At 43.4% G+C, this 25,760-nt stretch overlaps 1 protein-coding gene across 5 annotated transcripts in view; it reads right to left on the bottom strand.

Moving 5' to 3' along the window:
• Positions 1–913: 913 nt before the first annotated feature.
• Positions 914–25,760, bottom strand: part of tp53bp2a (tumor protein p53 binding protein, 2a) — a 38,936-nt gene continuing 14,089 nt past the window's right edge. For 3 of the 5 annotated variants that reach the window (XM_072669708.1, XM_072669711.1, XM_072669712.1), the window contains exons 3-20: positions 23,514–23,627; positions 22,110–22,180; positions 21,164–21,265; positions 20,114–20,288; positions 18,328–18,509; positions 17,128–17,292; positions 16,360–16,398; positions 15,131–15,178; positions 14,054–14,252; positions 11,160–11,270; positions 10,847–10,980; positions 8,856–9,300; positions 7,171–7,922; positions 5,942–6,079; positions 5,301–5,434; positions 4,723–4,889; positions 3,893–4,092; positions 914–2,543 (exon numbers count right to left, since the gene is read on the bottom strand). In XM_072669708.1, the coding sequence (XP_072525809.1) occupies positions 2,502–2,543; positions 3,893–4,092; positions 4,723–4,889; positions 5,301–5,434; positions 5,942–6,079; positions 7,171–7,922; positions 8,856–9,300; positions 10,847–10,980; positions 11,160–11,270; positions 14,054–14,252; positions 15,131–15,178; positions 16,360–16,398; positions 17,128–17,292; positions 18,328–18,509; positions 20,114–20,288; positions 21,164–21,265; positions 22,110–22,180; positions 23,514–23,627 (3,218 nt within the window). In that variant the 3' untranslated portion in view covers positions 914–2,501. The remainder of the gene's footprint in view (positions 2,544–3,892; positions 4,093–4,722; positions 4,890–5,300; positions 5,435–5,941; positions 6,080–7,170; positions 7,923–8,855; positions 9,301–10,846; positions 10,981–11,159; positions 11,271–14,053; positions 14,253–15,130; positions 15,179–16,359; positions 16,399–17,127; positions 17,293–18,327; positions 18,510–20,113; positions 20,289–21,163; positions 21,266–22,109; positions 22,181–23,513; positions 23,628–25,760) is intronic. The other 2 variants (XM_072669709.1, XM_072669713.1) reach the window with 2 other exon arrangements.

Raw genomic sequence — 25,760 nt, 5'->3', positions numbered from 1 at the left:
AAGGTAAAATATTCAATTCATCCAGATATTAATTTTAGGTCACATTGTCCAGATAAAATATAATACAAATTCATATTTAGAGGAATTATGTGTGTATATATATATATATACATATATATATATATATATATATATATATATATATATATATATATATATATATATATATATATATATATATATATATATTCTGGCACACAAAAACCTTGTATCTATTTCTAATCTTTTATTTTCCATATACATATTTCTTATATCTGCATTGGCATCACATGCCTAAAATAATTAAGTGTCTTAGTATTCAGTTCTTGCAGAGTACAATTAATAAACTATGTCCAAATGTTTGTGGACACCCCTTCTAACGAATGCATTCAGCTACTTGAAGTTGCACCCACTGCTGACAAATGTGCAAATGCACATACACTTACATCTTGCCTGGTCACTGATAGAATAGGACTCTCTGGAGCAGATAAACATGAACCTAGTAGAGGGGTATAAAGCCCTCCAGCATGGAGCTGTGGAGCAGTGGGAAAACGGTGATCTCAGGAATGATGGATGGTGGAGCTCCATCCAGTACTTTTGTTTAGGAGGAGTTGGGAAGTTGAGCTGGGGATCATCCAACATCCTGACCTCACAAATGCTGCTCTCGTCGCCGAATGCAATCAAATCCTCACAGCAATGCTCCGCCACAATCCAGTAGAAAGCCTTCGTCCCTGGACAGTAGAGACAGTTACTCCAACAAAAGCAGGATCAACTCTTTCAAATAGCCTTGATTTCAGAAGAAACAATGAATAAGCAGGTGTCCAAATACTTTTGTCATATAGTGTACTACATCGCGTTATCTACAGATGTGGTTCCTACGTGACTGGACAAAACAAAATTGGAGACAAAATGACCAAAACAGGACACAAAGGAGTAGTGTGTAAAAGAGTTTATGATTGAGTGACGTTACAGATCACGACACACGAGACGCGAGATCACAGTAAAACAAAATAAATACATCTGCTTTGAATGCGGCGTACACTGCGAATATTAAAAGAAGCCACTGTGAAATTGTGAGGCTAAAAATAATAAGTATGTTTAGACAAAAGGGAAAAGATAAAAAATAAACAAACACTACCATCATTTATCACTTCCATCCACATCACCACCATCAATGAGTCCATAAAGCGACCCATAACACTTTCCTACAGCACAAAGCAATGCTTAGCTAAAGGGTATGACACGCAACACCAGCGTTCTCCACACTGGGGAAGTGGAACGAGACGCACCTGAGGAAACAGTGGTCAGATTAGAGGCTTAATCCGGTACTCCAACGATTCAGGTGCTCCACTGATCTGCAGCATTCAAGGCATCGTGTAGTGTGACTTACAGGCAAAACAAATACTGACCGACGGTGACCGCATCAGTCTACTACAGCGCTGATCACCAAGTCTACAGTGGAAATACTTGACTGGATTTGACTTCAGGTCGTTTTCTGGATGGAGCAACAACACCGTAAGCTCTGGAAGGAGGACCTGGGAAAAACATCTGGAGTGGTGCCAGAGCTTAAAGAAGAGATCTGTAGTATTCTAACCCATCACTGCGGCCTCAGAACTGAATCAGTGATCTCCATATTGTGGCAGATGGACCATTTAAGCTTATCGTCACAGTCAAGCAAAAACCCTTCGATCTCCCTTTTTGCTGTTTTTGACTTTTTAACTTAGGTTGAAGCTAAATTATATTGTATTTAGAATTTCATGATGAATGGACCAATAGAAATGCCCCAAAATGACTTGGAATAAAATATTTCACACTGACTTTCATTGAAAGTTTAGAAGGTTTTTGAGAGACTATACTGTTCTACCTCCAAGGTTTCTACTGTGACTGGCTGAATACTACTGGTTGTATACTAATTACATATAGAGGCCAAATTCCATGAAGACATTACCACCGAAGATGCGATCTCTCTAAAACTGTCCCAAGAACAAACAGTACAGCCTAACTGCCCAGGCTTAAATCACAGTGTAAAAATGTGGTCACTGACATGATAAAGCACTGGACTGGGACAAAGTCTTCTGAATATAAAACCCAAGTAACAAAAACCTCAGAAGAACCGAAGCCGACGCACAGATTCACCACACAAAGGACGCGGTATTCCAATTACGGGGCTCTATTCAGCTGTACTCTAGACGCACACAAAGGTGGTTAGCGCTGGAAGTAGGAAAGCTGGGGGACAATGTGTAAAATCCAACAAATTAGAAAAGTGCCTCAGATGAGCCAAAAAAAGAGTCAGTGGTCCTAAACCCATCTGCAGTGTTGAGTTCAATAACTGTTAATAATAGTAAAAAAAACAAAACAACAACAAAAATCCTTCATATTTTGGTCTCTTCATCCGATTCGAAGTCCTCGCGTATTAGTCTTTAGTCTGTCTGAGGACACCGATACTGAGAGTGAGGCAGTCCACCTCTGAGGGATATGGAGAATGTCCTACAGCATCAGGTGTCGTCCTGCTGTGGCAGGCTTTAAGCCAAGCTCCTCTGCCGTGGCTTTATTCTTGGGTACAGCTGTTGAGAAACAGACGAAAATCCATTAGTGGCCATAATTGACAATAATAGCAGGGCCGAACATCCTCTCTGGGTCTGGTCAGTGCAAAACGGGTCAGAGCCGGCAGCTAAGAGTTATTACTGGCTTGTTCATGAGCATTGTGCTTACTTAATAAAAGTTTAAGAAGTATGCTGGCCAATACACCTAACCTTACCTTAGGTTAGGTTAAATATACGCATTTATTTATTGCTTTGTGCAACCGGTCTCATCTGTTATCTACAGCTGTTTTTTATGAATGACCCAATGCTGGCCTATTCTGCATTGGAGACTTAACCCAACAGTGTTTCGTTGTACTGTACTTTACTGTATTAGTATAATGACTAGTATATTATACTATATATTATTATTAGTAGAATTTAACTGTTATTATTGTATTATTAATAATTATTACTACTATTAGTGTTATTAATTTTATCTTACTAAACTGGTCTAGTTTCACCACTGTAGTTATAATGGCAAGATTTAAGGATCAACTGGGGAATAAAAAAAAAAGTTGATGTTGCAATATTTGGCATGATACTCTAGCACCAATACCATGCCTGGGTATCAATGGATTTTTATGTATATGTAATAAACTCACTGATGTTTTGAACACTGGTCAGAAATGCTTAGCGTGTGTCCTGCATATAAAACGGTGAGGTTCAATCCCAATGTTCAGAAACATCACTTTAAAATTGAGAGGCAATAAGCACTATATCATTAACCTCCAACCTCCACCTCCCCCTATTGACCCAACTCAGCCAGTTTTCATTATTATGCATGTAGCTACTGATTAGTAATCATTAGGGTGTTCTGGAAGTCACAGAGCTGTTAGGGGTTTAGAGTCAATAAGCAGGACTATTTTAAATATTATTTTATGTTGATTTTGTTAATTCACAATTCTGTTTTGCTTTAACAATAAGACTGAAATGAGGGATAAAACACAGCTTTCTTTTTAGAGGCAAAGTAATGTCACCAATAGGACAGTTTGCAAGAAAAGTGTTTGTGCTCCTTGACTACCCAGGATAAATCAATTGGGAAAAAAAGAGGCAGCCAACAGCGTAAACAAAGCTCATTATTGAGGAAGTGGCAAATGACCTCATTAAATCACTGTATTTACTCACAAATAGAGGAGCCTGACTGCCAAGACATGGGCATTATTCATTATTCAGCTTCCTGAGTTCACAGTGCCATCTTGTGGCAAAGAAAACAATGAATTTGGCATCCTGTTAATCTACCAATCTATCAATATTCTGTTAATGAAGATTAATAATTAAATAATACATTACAGATAATAACAGATAACACCAGAGTCGACCCTCATACTCACCCCGAGCAGGTTTCTGGGGATATAGCCCTCTTTGTCGCCCATCCGTGCCCACCACCACTCCACCTCATCTTCGTCTTCTCTCCGCACCACGGTCATACAGTCTCCCTCTCTGAACTGTAGCTCATCCTCCTCCTCGTTCTCGTAGTCCCACAGAGCGTACACCACGCCTCTGTTCATGATGCCCATCTTCTCCTGGACTCCTGGAGAAGCAGAAGCAAGAGTCAAAGTAAGACAGCTGCTACACTGGTGGTCACCAATCCACCCCTACGTCGCTTCACTTCACTGCTACACCTGATCCAACAAGTCGGTCTTCAGAAATCCTCCATTAATGGATCAGGTGTGGGTCTGGGACTGAAGGACTCTGCAGGTAGATCTACAGTAGGAGTGGTAGGAGGAGGCCACTGCACTAATATAGCAGATCCACCCTCAATATCAGCTGGACTTCAAGTGGATTTCACGTTAAGGGGGAATTATGAGGCAGGGCTTATTAAAGTGCGAAGAGAGTAGAAAGCAGCCAATCAGAAGCAGGGAATCAGAGCGATATGGAAGAGGGTTTTTTTTTTATCATCAATTGATGTAAAGTTATAGGTGCAGCCTTCAACCACTAGGTGGCTCAGTTGCTAGATTTGAGTTCACTCGCACCACAACTAATGAGGCATTATTACGCAAAGGCTACAAAAATACATTTATTACAGTGGGAAAACAAGAATAAGGACAAACTAAGGCAGAAAAGATTTCAAATCTGACCCCAACTTCTCCAAAAAGGCCAGATAAAAGCAAGAGATGAGTTTAAGGTGTTAAATATTGCTCATGACCGTTAGTATACACACCATAGAGGAACTGCGAGCACTGGGTGTAACCCTCCTCCATCTCCTCACACTTATCAGCAGCCGTCTGCATGTCGCTGTAAGTGGTGGCAAACACAGCCGCTCCCGACTCCACCAGGAACTTGCACACCTGCACATTATTACAGGAGGCTGCGCAGTGTAGAGGAGTCCTAAAACGGGGGGAAAGAGGTCATTTTAATGCTGGATAATTGCAATGACAATAGGACGTGTCAAATTAAATCTAATTATGATACAAAAATATTTACTTTAAGGGCTTTTTTCATTTCTCTAATTCACCAAACGTTGCTTTAACGAAATAAACTATGTGGAAAGCACAATTAATCCTGTATAACTATGAAATTACATTTTTAAGTGAATATTTTTTTTACATATGTGTATATTTTTATTCCTCATTTCTATATATCTCTATATATTTTGAATCTTTTTATATTTCTTGCTGTTTTTGAATCAAGATTTGCCTTTTATCTTAATCGGACAGTCATCAAAGCGTTTCACTGCTAGTTGCTAGCTGTCTCTCACAAATTAACATTCATTTGAGTTGATTGGAGAACTGCACTTACCAGCCATCACTGTCTGCAGCGTTAACGTTGACTCCGAACTGTACCAGGAATTTCACAATCTCTGTGTGACCGGCACAGACGGCATTGTGCAGAGCTGTGATTCCCTCATCATTAGGTTGACTTGGGTCCTCAACCTGTCATAAAAATAATGTTCATTTAAAAGAACCTGAATTATTAACTTTAAGAGGTTTAATTCAGCTCAGTTTTATAACTATACTTTTCAGCACAAATCAGATTTAGAGCAACAAAAATGAAAAAAATATGGACAAACTAAAATATTGGATATTTAACATTAACACTGTTGAAAGAATATTATAAGATTATTCCATTATTTCTAACTTATTTTTACTTGTTTTACGTGATTTTATCTACTGAAAGGTGTCTTATTTCAAGTGGTATTTCTCAACAAAAGTTGACTTGCTCATTATTAATTTTATTTTTTATTTTTATTATTAAGCAAAATGATCTGCCAATAGAATAAGACACTTTTAGCAAATAAACAAGCAAAATGAGTGAATTAATCTTTTATTATTACCACAATAATCTCAATCTCAGACATTTTGACTACACTTAAAGGATTTCACTTGTCAATATATCATTTCTGCAGTGAAAATGAAAGGTTTAACAGGGTTTTAACTGACCTCATAGATGATCCTCTGCACCAGGTCAAACTCTCCCTCCAAAGAGGAGTCCAGAAGAAGAGCCAGGGGGTTGAATTTCACCCTCATGCTGTGGTCGATGCGCTCAGATCCAACCTTCCGCAAGTTTGTCCTCTTCCCCTGAGAAACATAAAAGCTTCATTTCATCCACCTCCTCACAGAGAAGACGTAGAACTACCAGACTCATCAGGAACATCTGTATAGTTTGGGGTCATCAACGAGATGCGGCTGTTGTCTCCTCTACCATGACTGCACAAACACCTGTGGCTCCTGCATCTCGAAGGAGAGGTCTGTGTGGACTGAACTGCTGTAAAAACACACTGGCTTCCCTTAACAGGATTACGTAAGCCGATTAGCTATTTTCCTGCTTGAATAAAGAGCCCTTTCAGGGTTTAATGGGACACAGCTCATTAGGGGTAAATACAAGGGCACGAAGAAATGGGTCATTTTATGTATTTCAGCAGTAGGTCTTATCTAGAGGTTGGTTTAGGGGAATTAATGAAGCTTTTATGGAAGAATGGAGATCTCAGCAAATGGAAAAATACCAAAGCTCTGTTCGAATCGATAAGGGGAAGCTTAGCGCAAAGTTCTGCTCAAGTGTATCCGATTTCAGGGCAATAGGCAGAACCTTTGCAACAGAACGGACCCTATACAGGGATTAATTATGTAACTAGTGAAAGGGGTCGCCTAGATCATGATTTCCCAACGGTGTCTGGACGCCCACATGATGTGTTTGCAACTTTTGGGCAGACACGGCCGGGAAAACATGAAACACCTCAGCGGTCTTGGGATGCGCTCGGTCTCCTGCTCTTCTATAGCAGGGCTGCCATTTGCACCGTGGTCTGCCTCTATCTCTGAGCCAACAGCCCGATTCAGGTAGGAGTTCTCTACATGCTGGGATTGTGAGTGACCTGCTGCAATCACTGGTTTGCCTCACCAACACCTCCAACAGTGCACCAGTAAAGTGCACATCCATGGACCTTTAACTTGAGCTACATTAACGTCCTGCCAGATGTGCTCCATGGATACGACTACTACCCTACCCACCAATAACAGGGTGATGCCTTAGACAGGTGTCGTACTCAGAAGATCACCTAGATCATTAACAGAGAATCAGAACTGCTGCCTTACAATGAAATGAGTCTCATGATTGGTTCGAACGCACATATGAAGCACACTGTGTGGAAAGAGAGACACTCATGGATACTTACAGGTGGGAGAGGAACCTGGCCTGTGACCTCAGGTGGCTTCATGTTGAAGGTATCTTCTCCCAGGGCCTCCTGCTCAGCGCCGCTGGGGTACGGGGGAGGAGGGTATGGAGGGAACTCCTCCATGTAGCTCTCTGAGGGCGGCAGAAGCCCAGGCTCCTGTTCCTCTGCCTCAGGGGGAGGAGGCGGGGGTAAGAGGGAGTCATCAGGACGGGGGGCTGGATGAGGAGGTGGTGGAGGAGGGATAAAGTCTTCACCATCGATCTTCAGCACCGTTATGGGTGCTGGTGGGTCGACACGTGGCTGTTCGGGTACCTCAGGTGGGGTATGTTCAGGGGCGGGGGAATCAGACGCTGGTGCGTTCTCCTCCTCTGCAGGACTGGGGGAGTTCACAGTGGTCTCCATAGCAGCCAGTGTGGTCTTCTGGTAGAGGAGCTTCTGGATGTTGGGGCCAGCAGGCCCTTCAGGTTCGGTGATGGAGCTGCGCTTCTTGAGGGGTCTGGGAGCGTTGTAGAGCTTCTTCCGCAGAGCCTCCAGGTCTACATCACTCTGGTTGCGGTAGGGGTTGGAGATGAAAGGCAGCAGCTTGGTGGGGCTCAGCGGTCTCGGGATGCGTTCGGTCTCATGGTTTTCCGGAGCAGGGCTGCCATTTGCACCATGGTCGCCCTCAGTCTCTGAGCCAAAGGGACGCTCCAGGTAGGGGTTCTCGACATGCTGGGACTGTTGACCTGCTGCAATCACTGGCTTGCCGTATACTGCAAAAAGAGGTCATGAGTATGAACAGTGTTGACCATTAACACTCCAAAGCCCAGGTCTTCAAACCTGGACCCTGAATCCAGTTTCCAGTCCTGAAGATATCTCTAAATGAACCACAGGTAATCTGAAGTAACAGCAGGTTGTCAAAGCACTCAGATAACCAGAATGCCTACAGTTACATTAGACAGAGTTAACCATTTCAAATGATGTCCAATAATTTTCCTTTCCTTTTAATTTCTACACAATATATATATATATATATATATATATATATATATATATATATATATATATATATATATATATATAAAAAATTCCCCAGACAGGTATTAAGCCTAGTCTTGGACTACAAAGTGTTCTGAATGGAGGTTCTCTGGAGGTAAACTGTGTCTAGGGCTAGGCTTAATCCCAGTCTTGGAAATCTGCCTGTAGGCACTTAACACATTACTTAACCAAAAGCAGCATCGCTAGGCCAGCTGTGCCCTGATGTGCCTGATACCCCCCAAATAAATATACATTACCATTTTAATTTCCATTACTGAGCAGTACCATTCTATTGTATCTATATTATATTATATTCTATTATATCTATATTCAAGGTATATGGAGAGAGCAGGGTGCTAGGATCCAACGCTTGGATCTACTCAAATGCCACTGGAGTGAATCAGCTTATTAACCAAAATAAACTTAGTGGTTGGGCATGAGGAAAGTCTGCCCCAAACCCCACGATTACAGCTTTGTGTCCTGTGCATTAATCTCTAGCGACACCCCTGACATTCTACAAGATTAAGGAGGTTGTGATTGTGGTTGCTCTTCATGGTCACATGTATTAAAATGACCTCCTGTCAGTGCACTCGTAAAAATGCAGAACAGACATTTTATTTTTGGTGCTACCAAAACTTTAAACCCCCAACACACAATCTCTTACTCACCACTAACAAAGTTGTTGCGGGTCTGGGAGCGGTTCAGCGCTCCCTGCACCCCCTGCTGGAAACCTTTGCCTGGCGTGGGCTGCTTCGTGTACATAGAGTAGATAGAGCTGGCCGCCAGCGTCTGGGGCTTATGGAAGGGCTGCCCGCCAGGGTCCTTTGCCCCTGGGGGCTCTGGGGTGAACGGTCGCACCGTAGCAGCTGGTGGGGGCTCCTGCTTGGAGGGCAGGGGTAAGGTATTACTCTGGACCGTTGGCAGAGGCACGCGGGCGTGAGGGCCTGTAGGCTGCTGCTGCTGCTGTTGGCTGGCCGGCTTGCTCTTGCCAGGGAAAGTTCCTGTATTGAGGCCTGGCTTGCTGTACCCGATCTGACCACCAGAGGGCAGGTTGACCTGCCTGGGTTTGCTTGGCACTGGAGGGGGGACCTTGACAGTGTTTTTGACAGCACTCTGCAGCAGAAGGAAGGGAGGGGGGAGAGAAGGCATAGGCAAACAGTGAGTGTGAGGCACTTGTTCCCTAGAGGCTCTTTTATGGCTTCAAGTGTGTGGAGTTTCTATAGCAGCGGTTTTAACTGGGTGCAGGCAGGGAGTAGGTTCATTAACACTCCTCGACAAACTTTTATTTGTAGGCTTTTGGCATTTCCCTGCTTACAAAAAGCATGTACTTGTACCAAATCCTAAAATTCTCTTAACCAAGGCTGCCGAATAACATCTAGTAGGACCAACTGCACATACACAGTGTTCACTGGACTTTCAATAATTTACAAATATTAAATTGTTATTTTTAAAGATCTTCTTTTATTCTTGTTCATTTTATTTTCCGTTCAAACTAGAAAAGCCTAATTTTCTTAAGTAACTCAGACTACATACAATATATATTGATTTTATAGAGATTATCATCCTTAAATTATATTTATTACATATACATATGAGTCTCTATTATGTTTAATCATATGTTTATTTATCTGCACTATTTACACATCACTCTACATCCTGTACATCTGCAGTCCTGGACACTACTGACACTTTACATAAATATCAATATATGCAAATATTATGTACTCAGTACTGTCACAGTCCTACTGCACATCATCATTCATTCTTTATTCTTCATTACTGAACTGCCTTTCATCTACAGTGATAATTTGTATAGTCGTAAACAGTCGTAGGTTGTCTATAGGTTACAATATAGGAGATAAGATATGCATCTATAGTTGATGGTATCTTCTATAGGCAATTATCCTTATTTTTAAATTCCACCTGGTTAGAAACCAAATTATAGTGGAAATGCTCTGTTCTACCAGCGAGAGAACCACGCTCCTTTCTTTAATTCTAAATCGGCTCTGAATGGTCTATTCAGAACCGAGGAGGAGGATATTGCTAATGCCATTGCTAATGGACACACACCAAGTCCACCTGTTAAGAGGAGGTGGGAGGTGAATGGTCAGGTAGGTCCGCCAGACTGGACTCTAAGATATTAAAAAACTAGAGTTTAAAAAGTTGTTCCAATTTAATTAGATTAGAATTTAGTCTGATTTTAGAAACCGGTGCTGAAATAGTGATTTTACTGCTCTTAACAGTTGTGGATTAGCTTTTATTAATACCAACACAAATATAGGATCGGCATCGGCCGATAGTCTGCATTTAGAGACTCTGATCAGATCGGGGGTACATCCCAAAGATTAGGACATCCCTAATTTGGGGCAGAGGAGCACCAGAAGCATGCAGTGTGTTCAGTGTGGCAAAGCAAATAAAAGTATTAAAGGATTTAAGGGGCTTAAACTCACTTGAGAGATAAATTATAAAGGTTAGAAGGGTAAATGGCTTTTGGGTTGTGACTTATTGATGAAGTCAAATGTGAACACTGTGGCAAGACAAGTCAGGAATCACTGCTCTACAGAAAATCTCTCACTAGTGAGAAACTCCAGATGCCAATTGACCACTTAAAAACTGCATTCGTTTTAAAAATCCGTTTTAAATCTGCCCGATCTGCTACCTGGGCGTCCCTCACAAGGTCCTCGCTGCTCTGATTCTTGCGTAAGGATGCTGCAGGCGGCTCGGTGGGTTCGAACATGGAGACGGGACGCGCCCTCCGGTCCTGCTGGCCGCGTTTCAGCACTTCTGTGTCATCTGGAGCCGCGGGGCAGCAGGGAAATGACAGGAGGACACACATTAGCATTCATGGCACAAGTAGGTGCAGCACAGCTGCATAGTGGGGGCAAGGTCACAGCAGAGTTTTATTGGGTGTAATCAAATTGAGGCCTAGGTGCAGAGTGTGTGTTTGTGGGTGTGTGTGTGTGTAGGGTCACCTTGCTCTGCCTGGGCCTGGCTTGGCATACGCGGGAGGGTGGAGGAGCCATGGATGGTGCTGGATTCCGTGGCGGCTGAGCTCCAGTCGGACACCTTTGCTGATTGCAGCCCTGGAAGAAGGACAAGCGCAAAAGGAGTCGGTGAGGTTATTCGGGAGATGCACAGGATTAACTGGGATAATGTCCCAGGAAGGGAAAGCGTTATTCAGAGTAGGCCTAGAGGGGGTTTTAGTTGAGCAGTCACTGCACTCCAGAAGACACGGGAGGAGATAATGGAATCAGACTGGTCAGAAAGCATACAGAAAATGTTGCTTTGCATAGGAGAAGCGTTCGGTTTCCAGCTGACCCATTTCTGGATGTCAAGGCGAGGAAAAAGACAACAGAAAACATCTCACAGCTGAGAGGACTTGCTCTACTCACACAGCAATTAATGAAAACAGAAGAAAAACAGCTCCAGATCTGAGAATAATAACAAAAACGAGGCAAAAGCACTCACACTTTCGACATGCCACTCAATCAACAACGCCAGTTCGAAGCTGAATCTCACAAAAACACACAAAAACAGCCTCCACAGCCCGTTTAAGAAGAGATCCGTGTACCTTTTCTCTTGGCCCGCAGCTCTTTCAGAGGCTTAAGCAAGAACATTGCTTCTAAAAAACAAAAGCAAAAACGCACAGCAGAGACAAAGCTGAACACAGAAAATCACAGAACAGCTCATCCACAAAGCCGAAAGAAGAAAACATGAGTATGCAGGGAGCCAACGAGCCTCAACAGGGCCGGTATCGTCCCTCCACACGGGCCAGACAAGAGGCGGCAGCTCTCCGGACAAGATTTTGGCGTGATCTGCTGTATCTCGCCTCTCCAACATCCTCTCCTTCTTTCTCACTGCATATTGGGTCATCATGCGGAACAGATCGCATGCAACATCGCAGCAGACTTGAGAAAACCTGTTACATTTAACTCCTGCCTATCCCTCAGAGCAGAGCCAAGAGGGGGGGGGGGGGGGGAAGCGTGATCGATGAAGAGCTTGAGATTCACCGCTTCTTTATTAATTGCTGTTTTGGTGGACACTTCATCCATTTTTAATGACGACAAATGGGTTCCGTTGGGAGGGAAACCGGGTGAGTAATGCTGACTCATCACATTTTGAGTGAGGAAGAGGAGGAAGAGGAGTGAAGAAAGGGGGGGGGGGCACGGTGGGACCTTTCGATGTACTAAAAGTAAGCCGACTGTTGATTAGTCAGTGGCTGCCCTTTAAAACGAGCAATCCAGCCACAAGCCAGTGCTGAACGCCTTAGTCAGGTCTTTGCTTTGACACTGAGCTGCTAATGAATCCCGCTGCTCCAAATTCACAACAGACCTGAGGAGACACTGCCAGCTACTTTAACCTTCAGTGAAAGGCTGTGACGAGGGACGTCCCGATCAGCTTGTTTTGCCCCCCCGATTTGAGCCTCTTCATGCTGAGTGTCAGCTGATACCTGTCTGATTACGGTGTGTGTATAAATAATCCAGCTGCTGATTAATGGGTTCAGTAAAATTGTCTATAATCAGACACTCTGGACTGACTGATTTAGTTTAGTCGAGACTTCTTTTCTTAAAATGATGTTTTATAGTGTTTAATATCTTATAATCCAGTCTGATCTCCTCCCTGACCAATCAGCTCCCAGCTCCTTTACAACACTGCAGCCTAATCACTTCCTGTGTGTGTGTGTGTGTAGTGGTACACACTCTGGACTGGTATTTGTGGTTGTTGTGGGTCTACTGGTGTGTAATAACTGGTTTATAGGGGGTGAATGTGCTGTGTGTGTGTGATTGGGGTTTCTATAGTATGTGTGTGTGTGTGTTTATTAGCGTTAGCCTCCACTCGGTTCTGAATGGGTTCTTCAGTGCTGGTTTATAAACAGAAAGGCGAGCGAGCGGTCCTGCGGTTCTCCCGCTGGTAAAACAGAGCGTTTCAGTGAGAGTTTTATAAAGGGTCAGATATTATGGTCTGTTTTCAGGTTCCACTGTAAAATAGCTCCACACTGCAGAACCTCAACTCCTTTATTTACCTTCTGAGAACGTCTGCACTGCTGCTGCCGCTGCAGCCGGCTGGGATTAATGTCCTTTAATGGTGCCTTGAGAACACCAGATGGCGCTCTGAACACTGTGGTTAAAATAAAGACTCGGATTAAAATAACCGATACCCGATCAATCAAAATATGGATCCACTAGATGGGTTTGAGACATCCCTAGTCGTGGCCACAGTAATTTAGCCACAAACAGCAGGACTTTAAATATCCATGAAATTCACTACTTAAAAGTGTGAATCTATGGTGTGTCTAAAGTGTGTTCCTGTATTAGGGTCTACCAGAATTTTTATTATTTTTTTATCAGGTTATTAATCCTAAATAATGAGATATTTAAATTAAATAAAGGTTTCTAAAAAGGACTGTAGGAAACACTTTTTTATTTTTTAAATGAACTATCACTGAATACAGCTGTACCGCCTGTCTATCAATAATTGTGTTGGCAGAGTGAGAGAGAGAGGGAGAGAGAGAGAGAGAACATGAAGGAAGACTCAATTAAAGATGGAACACTGCACCACAGCAAACCAAAAACCCATCGTTAGCTACCTTCAGAGCTGAGCTTTACATCATAGCCGTGCTCCAGCCGTTCTAAAGGAGATGCCGCAGAATACTCCTCCCCTGCTGTGAATGCAGATCACCAGACCAAACCTTACAAGCACTTCATTTCCCGTGCTCATTGCAATCATGCCAAAGACTTTTAAAGCCTTAATTAATTAAAATGAGGGCTTGTATACTTCACTGCTGCTGGGTTTTGTTAGATGCTTATTACAGACGGACACGCCCAGGCGGTCTTTTTTTCAGTACGGTCAATATTGTGAGGTTTACCTGGGCCAGGTTTGCCCTGGGCCAGGGCTGTACTCCTGTCCTGTGTCGGGAGCGTTGCTGTGCCGTCCGGGTACGTGGGCTTCACTAGCAGCTCGTGTCTCACTGGGCCACGAGGCATGGTGGACGACTGGATATACGGTCCAACTGCAGCCACCCGAGACGGACCCATGGGCTGGGAGGCCTGACCATCAGAAGGCACCTGGCGAGAGGGAGAGAAAGAAAAAAAAAAATAGCAAGGCAGAATGAAATTAAGACGGGAGGAAGAGTAAATATATGAATAAACAGAGGAAAGATTAATAAAAGATAAATAAAATTAAAAAAAATAATAAATAAATTTAAATCACTATATTGTCCTGCTTACAGTATCGCAATATATTGAGTTGTGACCCCTGTATCATGGGACACATCATAACGACAGGTTCTTGCCAATACACAGCATCATATGTCCATTTATCCATGTGTCTGTCTGTCTGTCTCTTCATTTATCCATCTATTCATTTATCTGTCTGTCCGTCCGTCCGTCTGCATAGGTTTCATTGCAGTCTGAGTACACCCTCTCTCGGTTTTACACAATTATCATGCAGCTAATTTACTACTTTTGGTGCATTTCTAATGGATTAAGCATTATTTAAAAGCAACTGAGTACAATAAATATTTTTAAGCAAGCTTAACAGACTAAACTCCTGAGGCAGAGGTACAGACATGCTCATGTTTGTGTTCTAATGAAACCAATGCTACGTAACAAATGGTAAAAAAAATGAAAGCAATGAGTCAGCAAATAATAAGATGTGTATAATTCTCTACACCTGCCAGGGTGTGTTTTCACCACTCAGAAAGCAAAGCCCAAACCTGCGTCAACAAACGTCTTACCCAACTCACTACAAAGTAATCCGATTAACTCGAGACATGCCCTTAAAAATAAATAAATAAATAAATAAAACAAAGAAAAAGAAAGAAAGAAATCCATGACTTAAAGAAAGTACACATTTTTTGCTTCCCTCTTCCATAAATCCACCGCCAAACCAGCACGACTTGCATGGATGAACCGATTAACAACGTCCAGTACAGAAGTTTTACCTTAGGATGGGGGTCTTTTGAAGCCTTCTCCTTAACAGGGAAGCCATTCTTGAGAAAAACAAGAACAAAGAAACTTCAGCACATTCAAAAAAGAGGAGACCAACAGTGTTGTCTTCTGTTAAAAAAGGGAGATGACCGCTTTCATCGAGACACCAGAGTGAGAGAGAGCGAGAGAGATTGGTGTTAGTCTGGTGTGAGCCGGAATTAAAAATCACACAGAGAGCCCACTCAGGTTCGGACCAGCATGCTGGCTTGGTAGTGCCGACCGGCTGTCTTGGCAGCGATGAAAGAAGGAAACGCCATCTCTTTGAGTTAGTCTGAAAAAGCCAATTCATTAAGATTCCACGCAGAGCTGTTACTGAAAGAAATTCTCACCGAGACGCGCAGAAAGCACGCTCGGTTTTCTTTCCAGTGCCGCAACAAACCCACCTCCACCATATGGGTTTAGTTTTTGTAGGAGAAGAAAGACTTCCGAAAGGACAGAGAGCGTTTTAGTCTTTTTTTGCCACCCAAGAGTGAGTGAGGAGTGACGATCAATTAAAAAAAAGCAAAAAAAACAAAATTAAATCACTTCACTTCATCAGATCAGAGTAAATAAGGTGAGAAATTGACTTTGCTGCTTCGACAGACGCAAATGCACAGTCTGAGATTAATGGACAAAACCAAATTTAGAAGAATCTAAGAGAAGACACTTCATTCACTGATGAAAGGGGCAGAGACAGAAAGGAAGGACGTGGATTACTGATGACCAACCACCAAAACATACAAGAATAAAGGACAGACAAAGGAAATTACTTTAAAATAAATGTAATTTAGAAATAATATGCAATTTATGTAATTAATAAATGTAATTACTTACATAAAACATATAAAATTAAGGTAATTACTTAAAAAAAAAAAAAAAAAAAAAAAAGGACCAAGGTTGACAAGGTCCTAAATCAAATGTGTAATTTAGCATTCGGGGGAAAATTCCAGTGGTGAATCAACTAAGCAATTTCAGCAATAGTGCATTTATTTAACTGTGCATTTAAAATTAAGTTCAAACATTATTATTATAATTATTATTTATAGTACACGATTTGCAAAGACTGTAGAATAGCTGTGTTAGTTGTCAGTTCAATGCCAGGGTGTCAGGACTGCCCAGACTAGCATTCGCACCAACGGTTTTCATTTGTTAAGCACCCAGTGAGAGCCCAAGTACAGAAGAAAACAACAGCAAAATGTCTTACTTTAATCTGTGCAGGGTCTAAGATGCTTGGCATCTGGGGCTTGTAAAAGAAATAAGCCTGACTTATAACATCCACTAGAGGGAGCTTTCTGAAAGACTGCCCTGACTGATTTTTTTTTATATGTATAAACATAAATGAGATAACCCATCCTTACTGTGAACCAACTGAAGTACATACACTTTAAAAGCCTTTTCTACTCTAATAAATCTTAATTTGACAGAATCTGAAAGGAAAATGCAGCTATGTTTATTCTTGTAAATGAAAAATAAAAGCCAGCTAGATGACCAAATGCCACTCATGTACCCTCACCCATAACTGCTGTATGGTGTTTCATCAAGGACAGTAAATGTACCACTACTTCTCAACACAGGGTTCTCAGACAGGGTTTGAGTCAAATCCTGGACTGCATTTTCTTTACAATGTGGAATCTACCTTTTACCTTCCTCCTGCTTTGAGAAACCACCTCCATATGACTGACTAGGTCTGGGGTACGGTCATATTCAGCAGCTACCACTTTAGCTTTAATGGACACCAATTAGATAAGCCAGAATGACAAGGTCTTGCTCAAGTGGCATTTCTGTAGTGAGGTTCAGATTTGTCAGATTTTAATTCCATATCATAAACCCAAACGTTTAGCAGCGAATTTTCGGACACATTTCAGTGCAGGACAGTGCCGATATGATGCATTTGGCGCCTCTTGTGAAGTGAATTTTGGTGTCCAGCCCAAGCTGTGACGCGTGGAAGAGTGAGCATGTTGTAGGTACTCACAGGAAGGTTCTCTTTCTGCTGCAGCGCTGCCTTCTTCTTCCACAGGCGATCGCGGAGCTCACTGACACGCTTGTCCATGACGGCCACCTCCTGGTTCTTCCTGTTCAGGTTCTCCCTCTGCTGCTGCAGCTTAGCGTTCTGCTCTTGGTTCATATTGTTCCTCAGCTGTTTGCAAGAGGAGATCGTCAGTGTGCTTTTATGTTACTAGAGGCTTTAAGTCAGGATCATAGCATCGCAAATGGCTCATCTGGCTCATATTGTTTTTAAAGTGCTACAGTAAGAAGACTGTGCGCCCCATCTTCCACCCTGCACAAGGCATGTCGTGATGCTCTCTGCTATCTTACACCCTACCTACAGTCTATATTCACTCCTCCTGCCGACGTCGTTTAAACAGCGGCGCTGCTTGTGAATATCTCTACGCTGATGGGGCAGTGGCCTCGAAATGAGGGGTATTCAGGTCAGTTTCTGGAGTATTGCTGCGTATCTCGCCAGCGGATGCTATCTTGGCAGTGAATTGTCAACACAGGCACGTGCAGCCTGGCACTCGTACCCCCCTGACGCTTCACACCAATGAAATAGAAACCCGCCAAGGTCAGTCAGACCGCACCTGGCTCTTAAAGGGATGACGAGAGATGCTGATTGGTTTATTACTGCACATTACGCCCCAAAAAAAACCCATGATTAATTAAGAGACTCAGTACATGACTTTTGCTCTTTTCAAGCCGCGCAAGTCATTACGATAGCAACGACACACAGACATGCTCTAAATCGCCCTGACGGCTTGCCTAAGATTGCTAAAATAGGGCCCACTAAGTGATCTGGAAATCACCCACCCCCCCTCCTGTTCACAGTAATGTATACAAAAGGTGGTGTAGGGAAACACATGATCCCAGAACAATCCTCAGGCTACAGTAAGTCTAATAAACATGTATGCAACCTTATACACAATTAAAATACTAATAATTAAATTACAGTACGCACAAGTCCATCAATTGTAGTGTGAATGAACTGCTATCTTCATACCCTGTATGGAAGCACCTATGTATACCACATGGTAAGAAGTTCAGAAACATCAGTACCAACCATTGAGATGAATGCTGGGAAATTTGGCCATGTATTATTATCTGCACTGCACATGTACTGTGTCTTAGTAAGTCTGTCTAAGGTAGTAGCTCATGGTTTGAACCTCAGGCTCCTCACCTGTAGCTCTCTGTAGAGTCTGTCCAGCTCAGCCACAGAGCTCTGGTTGTCGTTGAGAGCGTCCATCTTGCCATTCTTCAGCATCTCCAGCTGCCTGCTCAGCTCCTCGACTTTAGACACGGCCACCACCAGCTCTCGTTGCTTCTGCTGGAACAGGTTGTTCATCTGCTCAATCTCCTCCACTGCAAAGCAAAGACACACACACACGTATAATGTAATATACAGTCTTAATTGTAATAGGGAGAACAGCACTGCTGTCATTGCTCCTCTGGGCTCGGCATGCTGCCAACTGCATTATGTAACTTGGGAAAAGTGAGCAGGATAACAAGAAATGCCATTTTTCTACATTTCTGGGATGATTACATTATTGGATAATTACAACATTAAGTGTTACACTCTCTTAACAAACAGTTTAGCTTGACTCTGGCCTACAAAGCCAAGACTGGACCAGCCAGCCCTCCCGTGCTTGATGGCGATGGTCAAAAGCCGATCTGCACCAAGAGCCCTTCCAGCTTCAAGTACGGCTCGACTCGACCCGCCATCCTTTAAGACGAGCGTCCAGACTTTTTACTGTCCTGCACCGAAGTGGTGGAACAAACTTCCCCTGGGGAGTCCAACGCTCACTGTCTTTAAACCCAGACTGAAGACCCTCCTCCTCTGAGAGTGCTCAGGTTAGTAGAAGAGTATTATGGTCTCCATATTGACTTGTGTTTAGTAGAGTCTAAGATTAGAGGATCTCTGAATTTTAGTCTATTTAAACTAGCTGAGGTTCTTCTTGAGTAAACAGTGAAGCTCTTTTGTAAGTCGCTCTGGAGAGGAGCGTCTACTAAACGCCGTGAATGTAAATGTCCCAAAAAATAATCTGGTGGCTGGCTGTGTGTTCTTTTGATAGGGCCAGCAAATCTAACAACAAAAAAAGCATCAAGTTTATTGTCTGTGACATTTTTGACGTGATGGGGCCTGGCTTAAAAACGTTGAACATGCCCTGAATAAATGTTTCCCTGGCCGTGGCGCACTGCTCTTCACATTATAGTGTTTCCCTGCTTCCAACAAGCCCTACTACCTCTCTGCCAGACTGTGTGAAGAGCTGCAGGTTTGCTACAGTCTATAGCTTTGCGTGAGCCTGCTGGCCCAAACCAGACAGAGAGGGGTGTGAAGTGGGGATGGATGCGGAATACCTGCTAGGCTAATGGCCAATTCCAGCTGGTAATGTGTTCAATGTGGCTATTCTTACTGTGGTCAATGTGTGTTTAAAAACAAGGAAACACACTAAAATATGCAGAGTAATAATTTCAGGGCTCTGTTTGGGTAGCGTCTTCCCAGAAAATGGCCGGGGCGGGGGAGGAGGCGGGGCTAAACGGCTGCTGGTGCGAATCTTTGAAGTAATACAATGAAAATATTTGCTAAAAGTGGCCAATGTTTTCTTAAAATTAATGAAATTAATTGTCTGAATTTGTAAATAGTGTAAATATTTGTAAATATTTCCTAAACAGACACAATATTGATCAGTTATAGAATATAGATCAGATCATTAAAATTGGGCAAACTTCTTATACCTCAGTATAAGGCAGCAGCAGAGTTTCTAGAGGCAGGGTAAGTTCTTATCTCCTCAGGAAACCGGCTAATTGCCTCAAGCCGGGTACGCAGTGAAGATATAGGGTTTTGCCCCACAGGGGAATATTTTCCTCGACTGCATACGTCCACATTCTCCCCGTAATTAGAGCTGTGGCTTGTAACAAACACTGAGTTTCTAACAAACCACTGAAGTCCACAGTTGACTGCTCACCCAGTTTTCCATTGCTGAGACGCTTCTGTTCCACCTGGCCCTTCAGGGCACGCACTTTCTTCAGCCTAGCCTCCTGCTTCTCCACGTTCTCCCTCAGGCGCTGCAGCTTCTCCTGCTCGGAGGACTGCTGCTGCTGCCTCTGCTCTTGCTGCTTCAGGTAGCGCAGGCGCTGTTCCTTTATCCCAAAGATAAGAAAGAATATGTTAACATTTAAGATGTTGGTGAGGGTTTCAACAGTGGTCAAGAATCATGATCGAAGGTTCTGGGACTGACAAACAGCCTTTTCCAACAGTATTGGTTGGACACAGAACACAGATTTTAATAAAATTATAACTTCAAATGCATCTGAGACTTCGACAGAATCTGCTACAGTGAGCGTCAGCTAGAGCACCATGTGTTGATGGTACATGGTACAGTCCCTTCCCTCTGTCCTGTACTCTATTTTCTATAGGTGCCCTTCATAACGGCTTACAGTGCCCTCCAAATGTCCCAAACGTTACGGTGTCCTGAAATCAAGAGGGCTGTGAAAAAAAAAAAAAAAAAAAAAGGTCTGATGGTTTACAGAATTAAACTGTGACGCAGTTTTCCCCCACATACACTATATGGACAAAAGTATTGGGACACCTCATGCTCTTTAAATCTTTCTTCTAAAATCAGGGTATCGCAAAAGTGTTGGTCCAACTTTTGTTGGAGTTGGAGTCTCTACTGTCCAGAGAAAAAGGCTTTCTACTAGATTTTGGAGGAGCACAGCTGTGAGGATTTGATTGCAGTGTTAGTGAGCTCAGGATGTTGGATGATCATCACCCCACCTCATCCCAAACAAAAGTACTGGATAGAGCACCACCATTATTCCACTGCTCCACAGCTCAAAGCTGGGGGGCTTTATACCCCTCTACATTAGAAGGGGTGTCCGCAAACATTTGGACATGGTGTATTTCAGTCTCCAAGTATCTCTCCTCATCTCTCAGCAGCTCCTTCCCTCTCTCTCTCTCTCACTGTACTGCACCTCCAGACCTAAATAATTCTGTTTCTTCTACATCCACTCTTTACCTTAGAGGCCAAGAGCTGCTGCTGTGCATCGATCTGCTGCTGCTGTCGGGCTGCCATCTCCTGCAGCTCTGCCAAAGTCATGTCCATCCGCGGAGCAGCCACCTGCAAAGTAAAAAAAAAAACACAAACAAAAAATTCATACACATCTCTCACAAAGCTCGAGTTTCAGCAAAGGGGTTCACATGAGGATTAATGCTTTGTGAAGTTTCTGTAAACAGTCTTGCCCTTCCTGTGTGCTTACAGTGCATTCCTTTCATGACGTCTCCAAAGAGAGCAGCTCAACTTGTTTCCTTCCCTAAACAGTTTTCTCTTGGTGCAACAGAACAGAAGAAAATGTGATGCCAAAATTAACAAATAATGCCTCGAGAAGGTCGGACAGACTGCTCCCTGGAAGAGGAAGCTCTTCTAAGCCTTGCGGCTCTAGTTTAGCGATCTTTAGGCAAGCCGTCAACTGTGCAGATTGATTTAGAGGGCGTGTCGGTGTGTCTTTGCTATGGTAACGACGGGAAAAGTTCGCCTTGTTTGTCTGGAAACTTGCAAAAGTTGTGTACTGAGTCTCTTAATTAATCATGGGTGTGGTTTGTTTTGGGCATAACGTACAATAATAAACCAATCAGCGTCTCTCTCGCCATCCCTTTAAGAGCCAGGTGCGGTCAGTCTGACATTGGCGGGTTGCTATTTCAGTGGTGTAAAGCGGTTGGGGGGTGTACGAGTGTCGGGCTGCACGCGCCTGTGTTGACAATTCACTGCTGAGATAGCAACGAACCTCTGACTGTTGACTAACGTCTGTCTAGGCTGTTTTCAGTCAGTGGAGCTCCTCCTGTGTTTTCCAATGCCGAGATACACAGAAATACTGACCAGACCTGAACACCTGAACCTAAACGATTAAGGAGGAAGGAGTGAAAATAGACTGTTGGCAGGGTGTAAGAGGGCCATTTTTACTCACCCCGTTCTCCATTCTTCTGTCTGATGGTCCCTTAACACCATTCCTCTTCGGCTCTACACCTCTGGCATTCCCTGTAAATGTAAAAATGGGCAAAAAGTCAATGTGAATTTAGTGAAATAAATATCATTAATTTTTCATATTTCTGAGAGAAATTCAACAGAAATTTAGAGAGGGTGTCTGATAAGGATACATCACACACCACCACCAGTTATCGCATACTGATAGGCAGCCGAATGTGCTTGGAAGAGAACTTCGACGATTCATCTCTGTTACATCAGCCAGCGGACAACGCCCTGCCAACACTGCACTGGCTAGCACTGAGCTGAGCGATGGAGGGGGGACCCTCCCAGAGTGCAATCACGCTCTCTTGGACTCCCAGCCACAAATTTCAGGTTGACTTCAATTCACTAATGACGTGTCATCTGACCTGATATACTACAATTAGTCCCAAATTGTCTTTGGACAACCAACACACAAACCCATAATTACAGCAGGAAACTGTGGGGCTGATTAAACTGTGGCCGGGTTTGAGGAGGGGGGGTGGGGGGTGGGTGGAGTCCATCCCTGGTTTCAAAAGAAGCATTTATTCAAAGAGAGCAGGGGTCAGATGCAGGTTAGGAAAACACAGGCTGGTCAAAATTAGCAACGGGCCTCAACAGGGCACAACAGAACAAAGGGTACAGTGTAGCCCTGTGACTGACCATGACCCACAGATTTAACATGGTTCTCTGATCAAGAAACCAAAAGGACTGTTCATCCAGGAGCATAATGTTGTCACAGGGCCACTAAGCCCAATCACAACGTCTGGCCAAAGACCAAGTCTGGCACTTACATAATGTGCATAAAGCAATTTTCTTTAAGTTTGCTTTAGCTGGAGGTTTAAACAAAGATCCATGCAGATCTTGGGAAAATATCTTTGCAAGATCTGCACAGATCTTTGCCTCAACCTTCTCGTCTGGACCTCCTAGCAAGAGTTCAGGAGCCTTTCTCAAGATCAGCACCAATCTTTGCCCAAACTTCTTGCCTGGACCTCCTGACAGGTGTCGAAGAACTTTTCTCAAGGTCTGAACTGATCTGCACTGATCTCTCTCCTTGCCACAACAAGCTGATCTGGATGATCACACAGCCAAGCTAAAACACTGGCACTAAGCCCAGTCATTGGTTCTCCAAAGCAATTCCAATCAAAGCCCTGATAATGAACAGAATGAGAGCCACTCAGGCTACGAAACAACGAGTTCTAGGATCAGAACCAACAACGCAGATTCTCCAGCTATCTGGGCACTCATCCGTCTCCCTGGCAAAGAAAGTTATTAGGAGCTTTCTGCCAAGGTCCTTCAGACTCGCTCATGCTCGCTCGTTCTCTTGTGCTGGGATCAAAGAGTCAGCCGGGACGCGTTCACTCACCTGCCTCGCGCCCGGGCGCTCGGTTGTGCCGCAGGAAGAAGCGAACTTCAGCCCTGTGTGACCCCCAACGCTGCAACAGCTCCAGCATCCTCTCGCCCTCTCCCACGGCTCGCTCTGAACATGGACACAACACACACAGACAGGTCAGCTCACGGCTCACGTCTTCTCAGCACAGGGATGAAGGACTGCTGACACATGCTGCCAGCACAAGGTGTGTGCAGAACTGCTGATGAAAGACAAAATGATCTGAAGTGCATTATGGGAGGCTTGAAACAGCAGATACTGCTGAGTATTGTAATATTTAAGGGGTCATGTTCTGCTTCTTGTCCCTAAAGTCCACTTTTGAGGAGTGTGTGCTAAAACAGACCATGTTTTTACTGTAGAAGCTCCAGCTCTCATCAGAACAGATAAAGCAGGTGAACATAAATCCAGTAAAAAGGAGAAACAAGAGCTTCTCATTCTGAAGAAAGAAAGTAGTGAGATCTTGTCGGTGATCTAGTCTGAAGAACAGAGCTCGGTTCCTCCAGGTTTCTCCTGGACGCCCCCCAGTCCAGCCAGCACAGCGTGGAGGATGTGTTCAACTCCATCAGCAGCAGCAGCAGCAGCAGCAGCTCACCTGATTTACCATCATTAAGCCCTGATTTACCACCAAACCAGGTGTTGATATGAGGAGAACTCTAAATAATACTAGACTCCATAAGGAGAACTTTGGAGATGTTCTAATTAGTGTTTATTCTAATATTGGTATATTTACATTTACATTTATGGCATTTAGCAGAAGCTCTTCTCCAGAGCGACTTACAAAAGTGCTTTACTATTTACTCAAGAAAAACCTCAGCTAGTTTAAATAGATCCCTCTAATCTTAGACTCTACTAAACACAAGTCAGTATGGAGACCATAGTACTCTTCTCTTCGCCTGAGTACTCTCGGGACGAGGAGGGTCTACTGTCTGGGTTTGAAGACAGCGAGCGTTGCGCTGTTCGAACACCCAGGGGAAGTTCGTTGCACCACTTCGGTGAAGGACAGAAAAAAGTCTGGACGCTCGTCTTCCGTGGATCTTAAAGGATGGCGGGTCGAGCCGAGCCACACTTGAAGCTGAAAGGGCTCTTGGTTCAGATCGGCTTTTGACCATCGCCATCAAGTACGGAGGGGCTGGCTGGTCCAGTCTTGGCTTTGTAGACCAGAGTCAGGGTTTTGAATCTGATGAGGGCAGCAGCTACCGGAAGCCAGTGAAGAGAGAACGCAGCAGAGGAGTGACATGGCTGAATTTAGGAACGCTGAAAGTATATTAACACTTACTGCCTAAATAAGATTAATTATTATTATTATATTAATAATAGTATTAGTATTAGATGTATTACTTTCTCTTTGTTCTGATTGGCTTCCATTTATTGGCCTTTATTAATAAAGCAGTCAGAACTGAAACTACACCCAATAACTACAGCATAAATTATTGGCCTTTAAGCGCGGCAGGCTGAAAGGGAAGAAGAATTACGGATTTCTATGACATCATAAATTCAATAAATCCAAAATTCAGGCAATTTCTGTACAATTTCTATACACTGTCGCAGTCCAATTAAAAAACGTGTCTCCAAAATGGCAACTTTACAGCAAAAATGTTCCTAACTTTGAATAAAAGTCAATGTAACATAATGTCAAACAATTTTGAGCATTTCTATTAGTCCATTCATCCAGAATTATCTACACAGTGTTGACAGCAGCTACAGGGTTCAAACCATGGGAATGATGGAGATACATGGACATCAGCAATATGGACCGTATAGATTACTATAGATAGCATTTAAGAGAATATTTGGGGTCCATTTATTTTTCCACCATATGGGCCCTTAGCTTTTGCTGCAGGTGAAAGTGGGACGTTTCTCTTACCACACCAAAGCACCTCCGCCTTGTCTGCTTCCCTTTTCATTAACCGCACTACAAGCTGCACTGATCTCTCACGGTCAATGCCAGCGCACAGGGCTGCCAGGATCCTGGATACTACTTTGGCAAAAGTAGGGAACTAAGTCAAGGGTTATTCCAGTACTGCAGGAGCTTTTTAATCCTTGGGATTGAGGCTTTGGCCAGAGTCCTGGTACCTGAACAATAGGTACAGCATTAATGGGTTTAGTGGCATGAACACTGGTAATATTAAATATCACCTTTCATATCTAAAAGACAAGGCTGACAGCCAAAACCACAGGGTAATTAGCAGCCTATATTAAGGGAAGAAAGTCGGCCTTGGGCCT

This window comes from Salminus brasiliensis, chromosome 24, assembly GCF_030463535.1.
Source record: "Salminus brasiliensis chromosome 24, fSalBra1.hap2, whole genome shotgun sequence".
In the NCBI taxonomy this organism is placed as follows: Eukaryota; Metazoa; Chordata; class Actinopteri; order Characiformes; family Bryconidae; genus Salminus; species Salminus brasiliensis.
The sequence above is the reverse complement of the archived record's forward strand: the minus strand, read 5'-3'. Positions and strand labels throughout refer to the sequence as shown.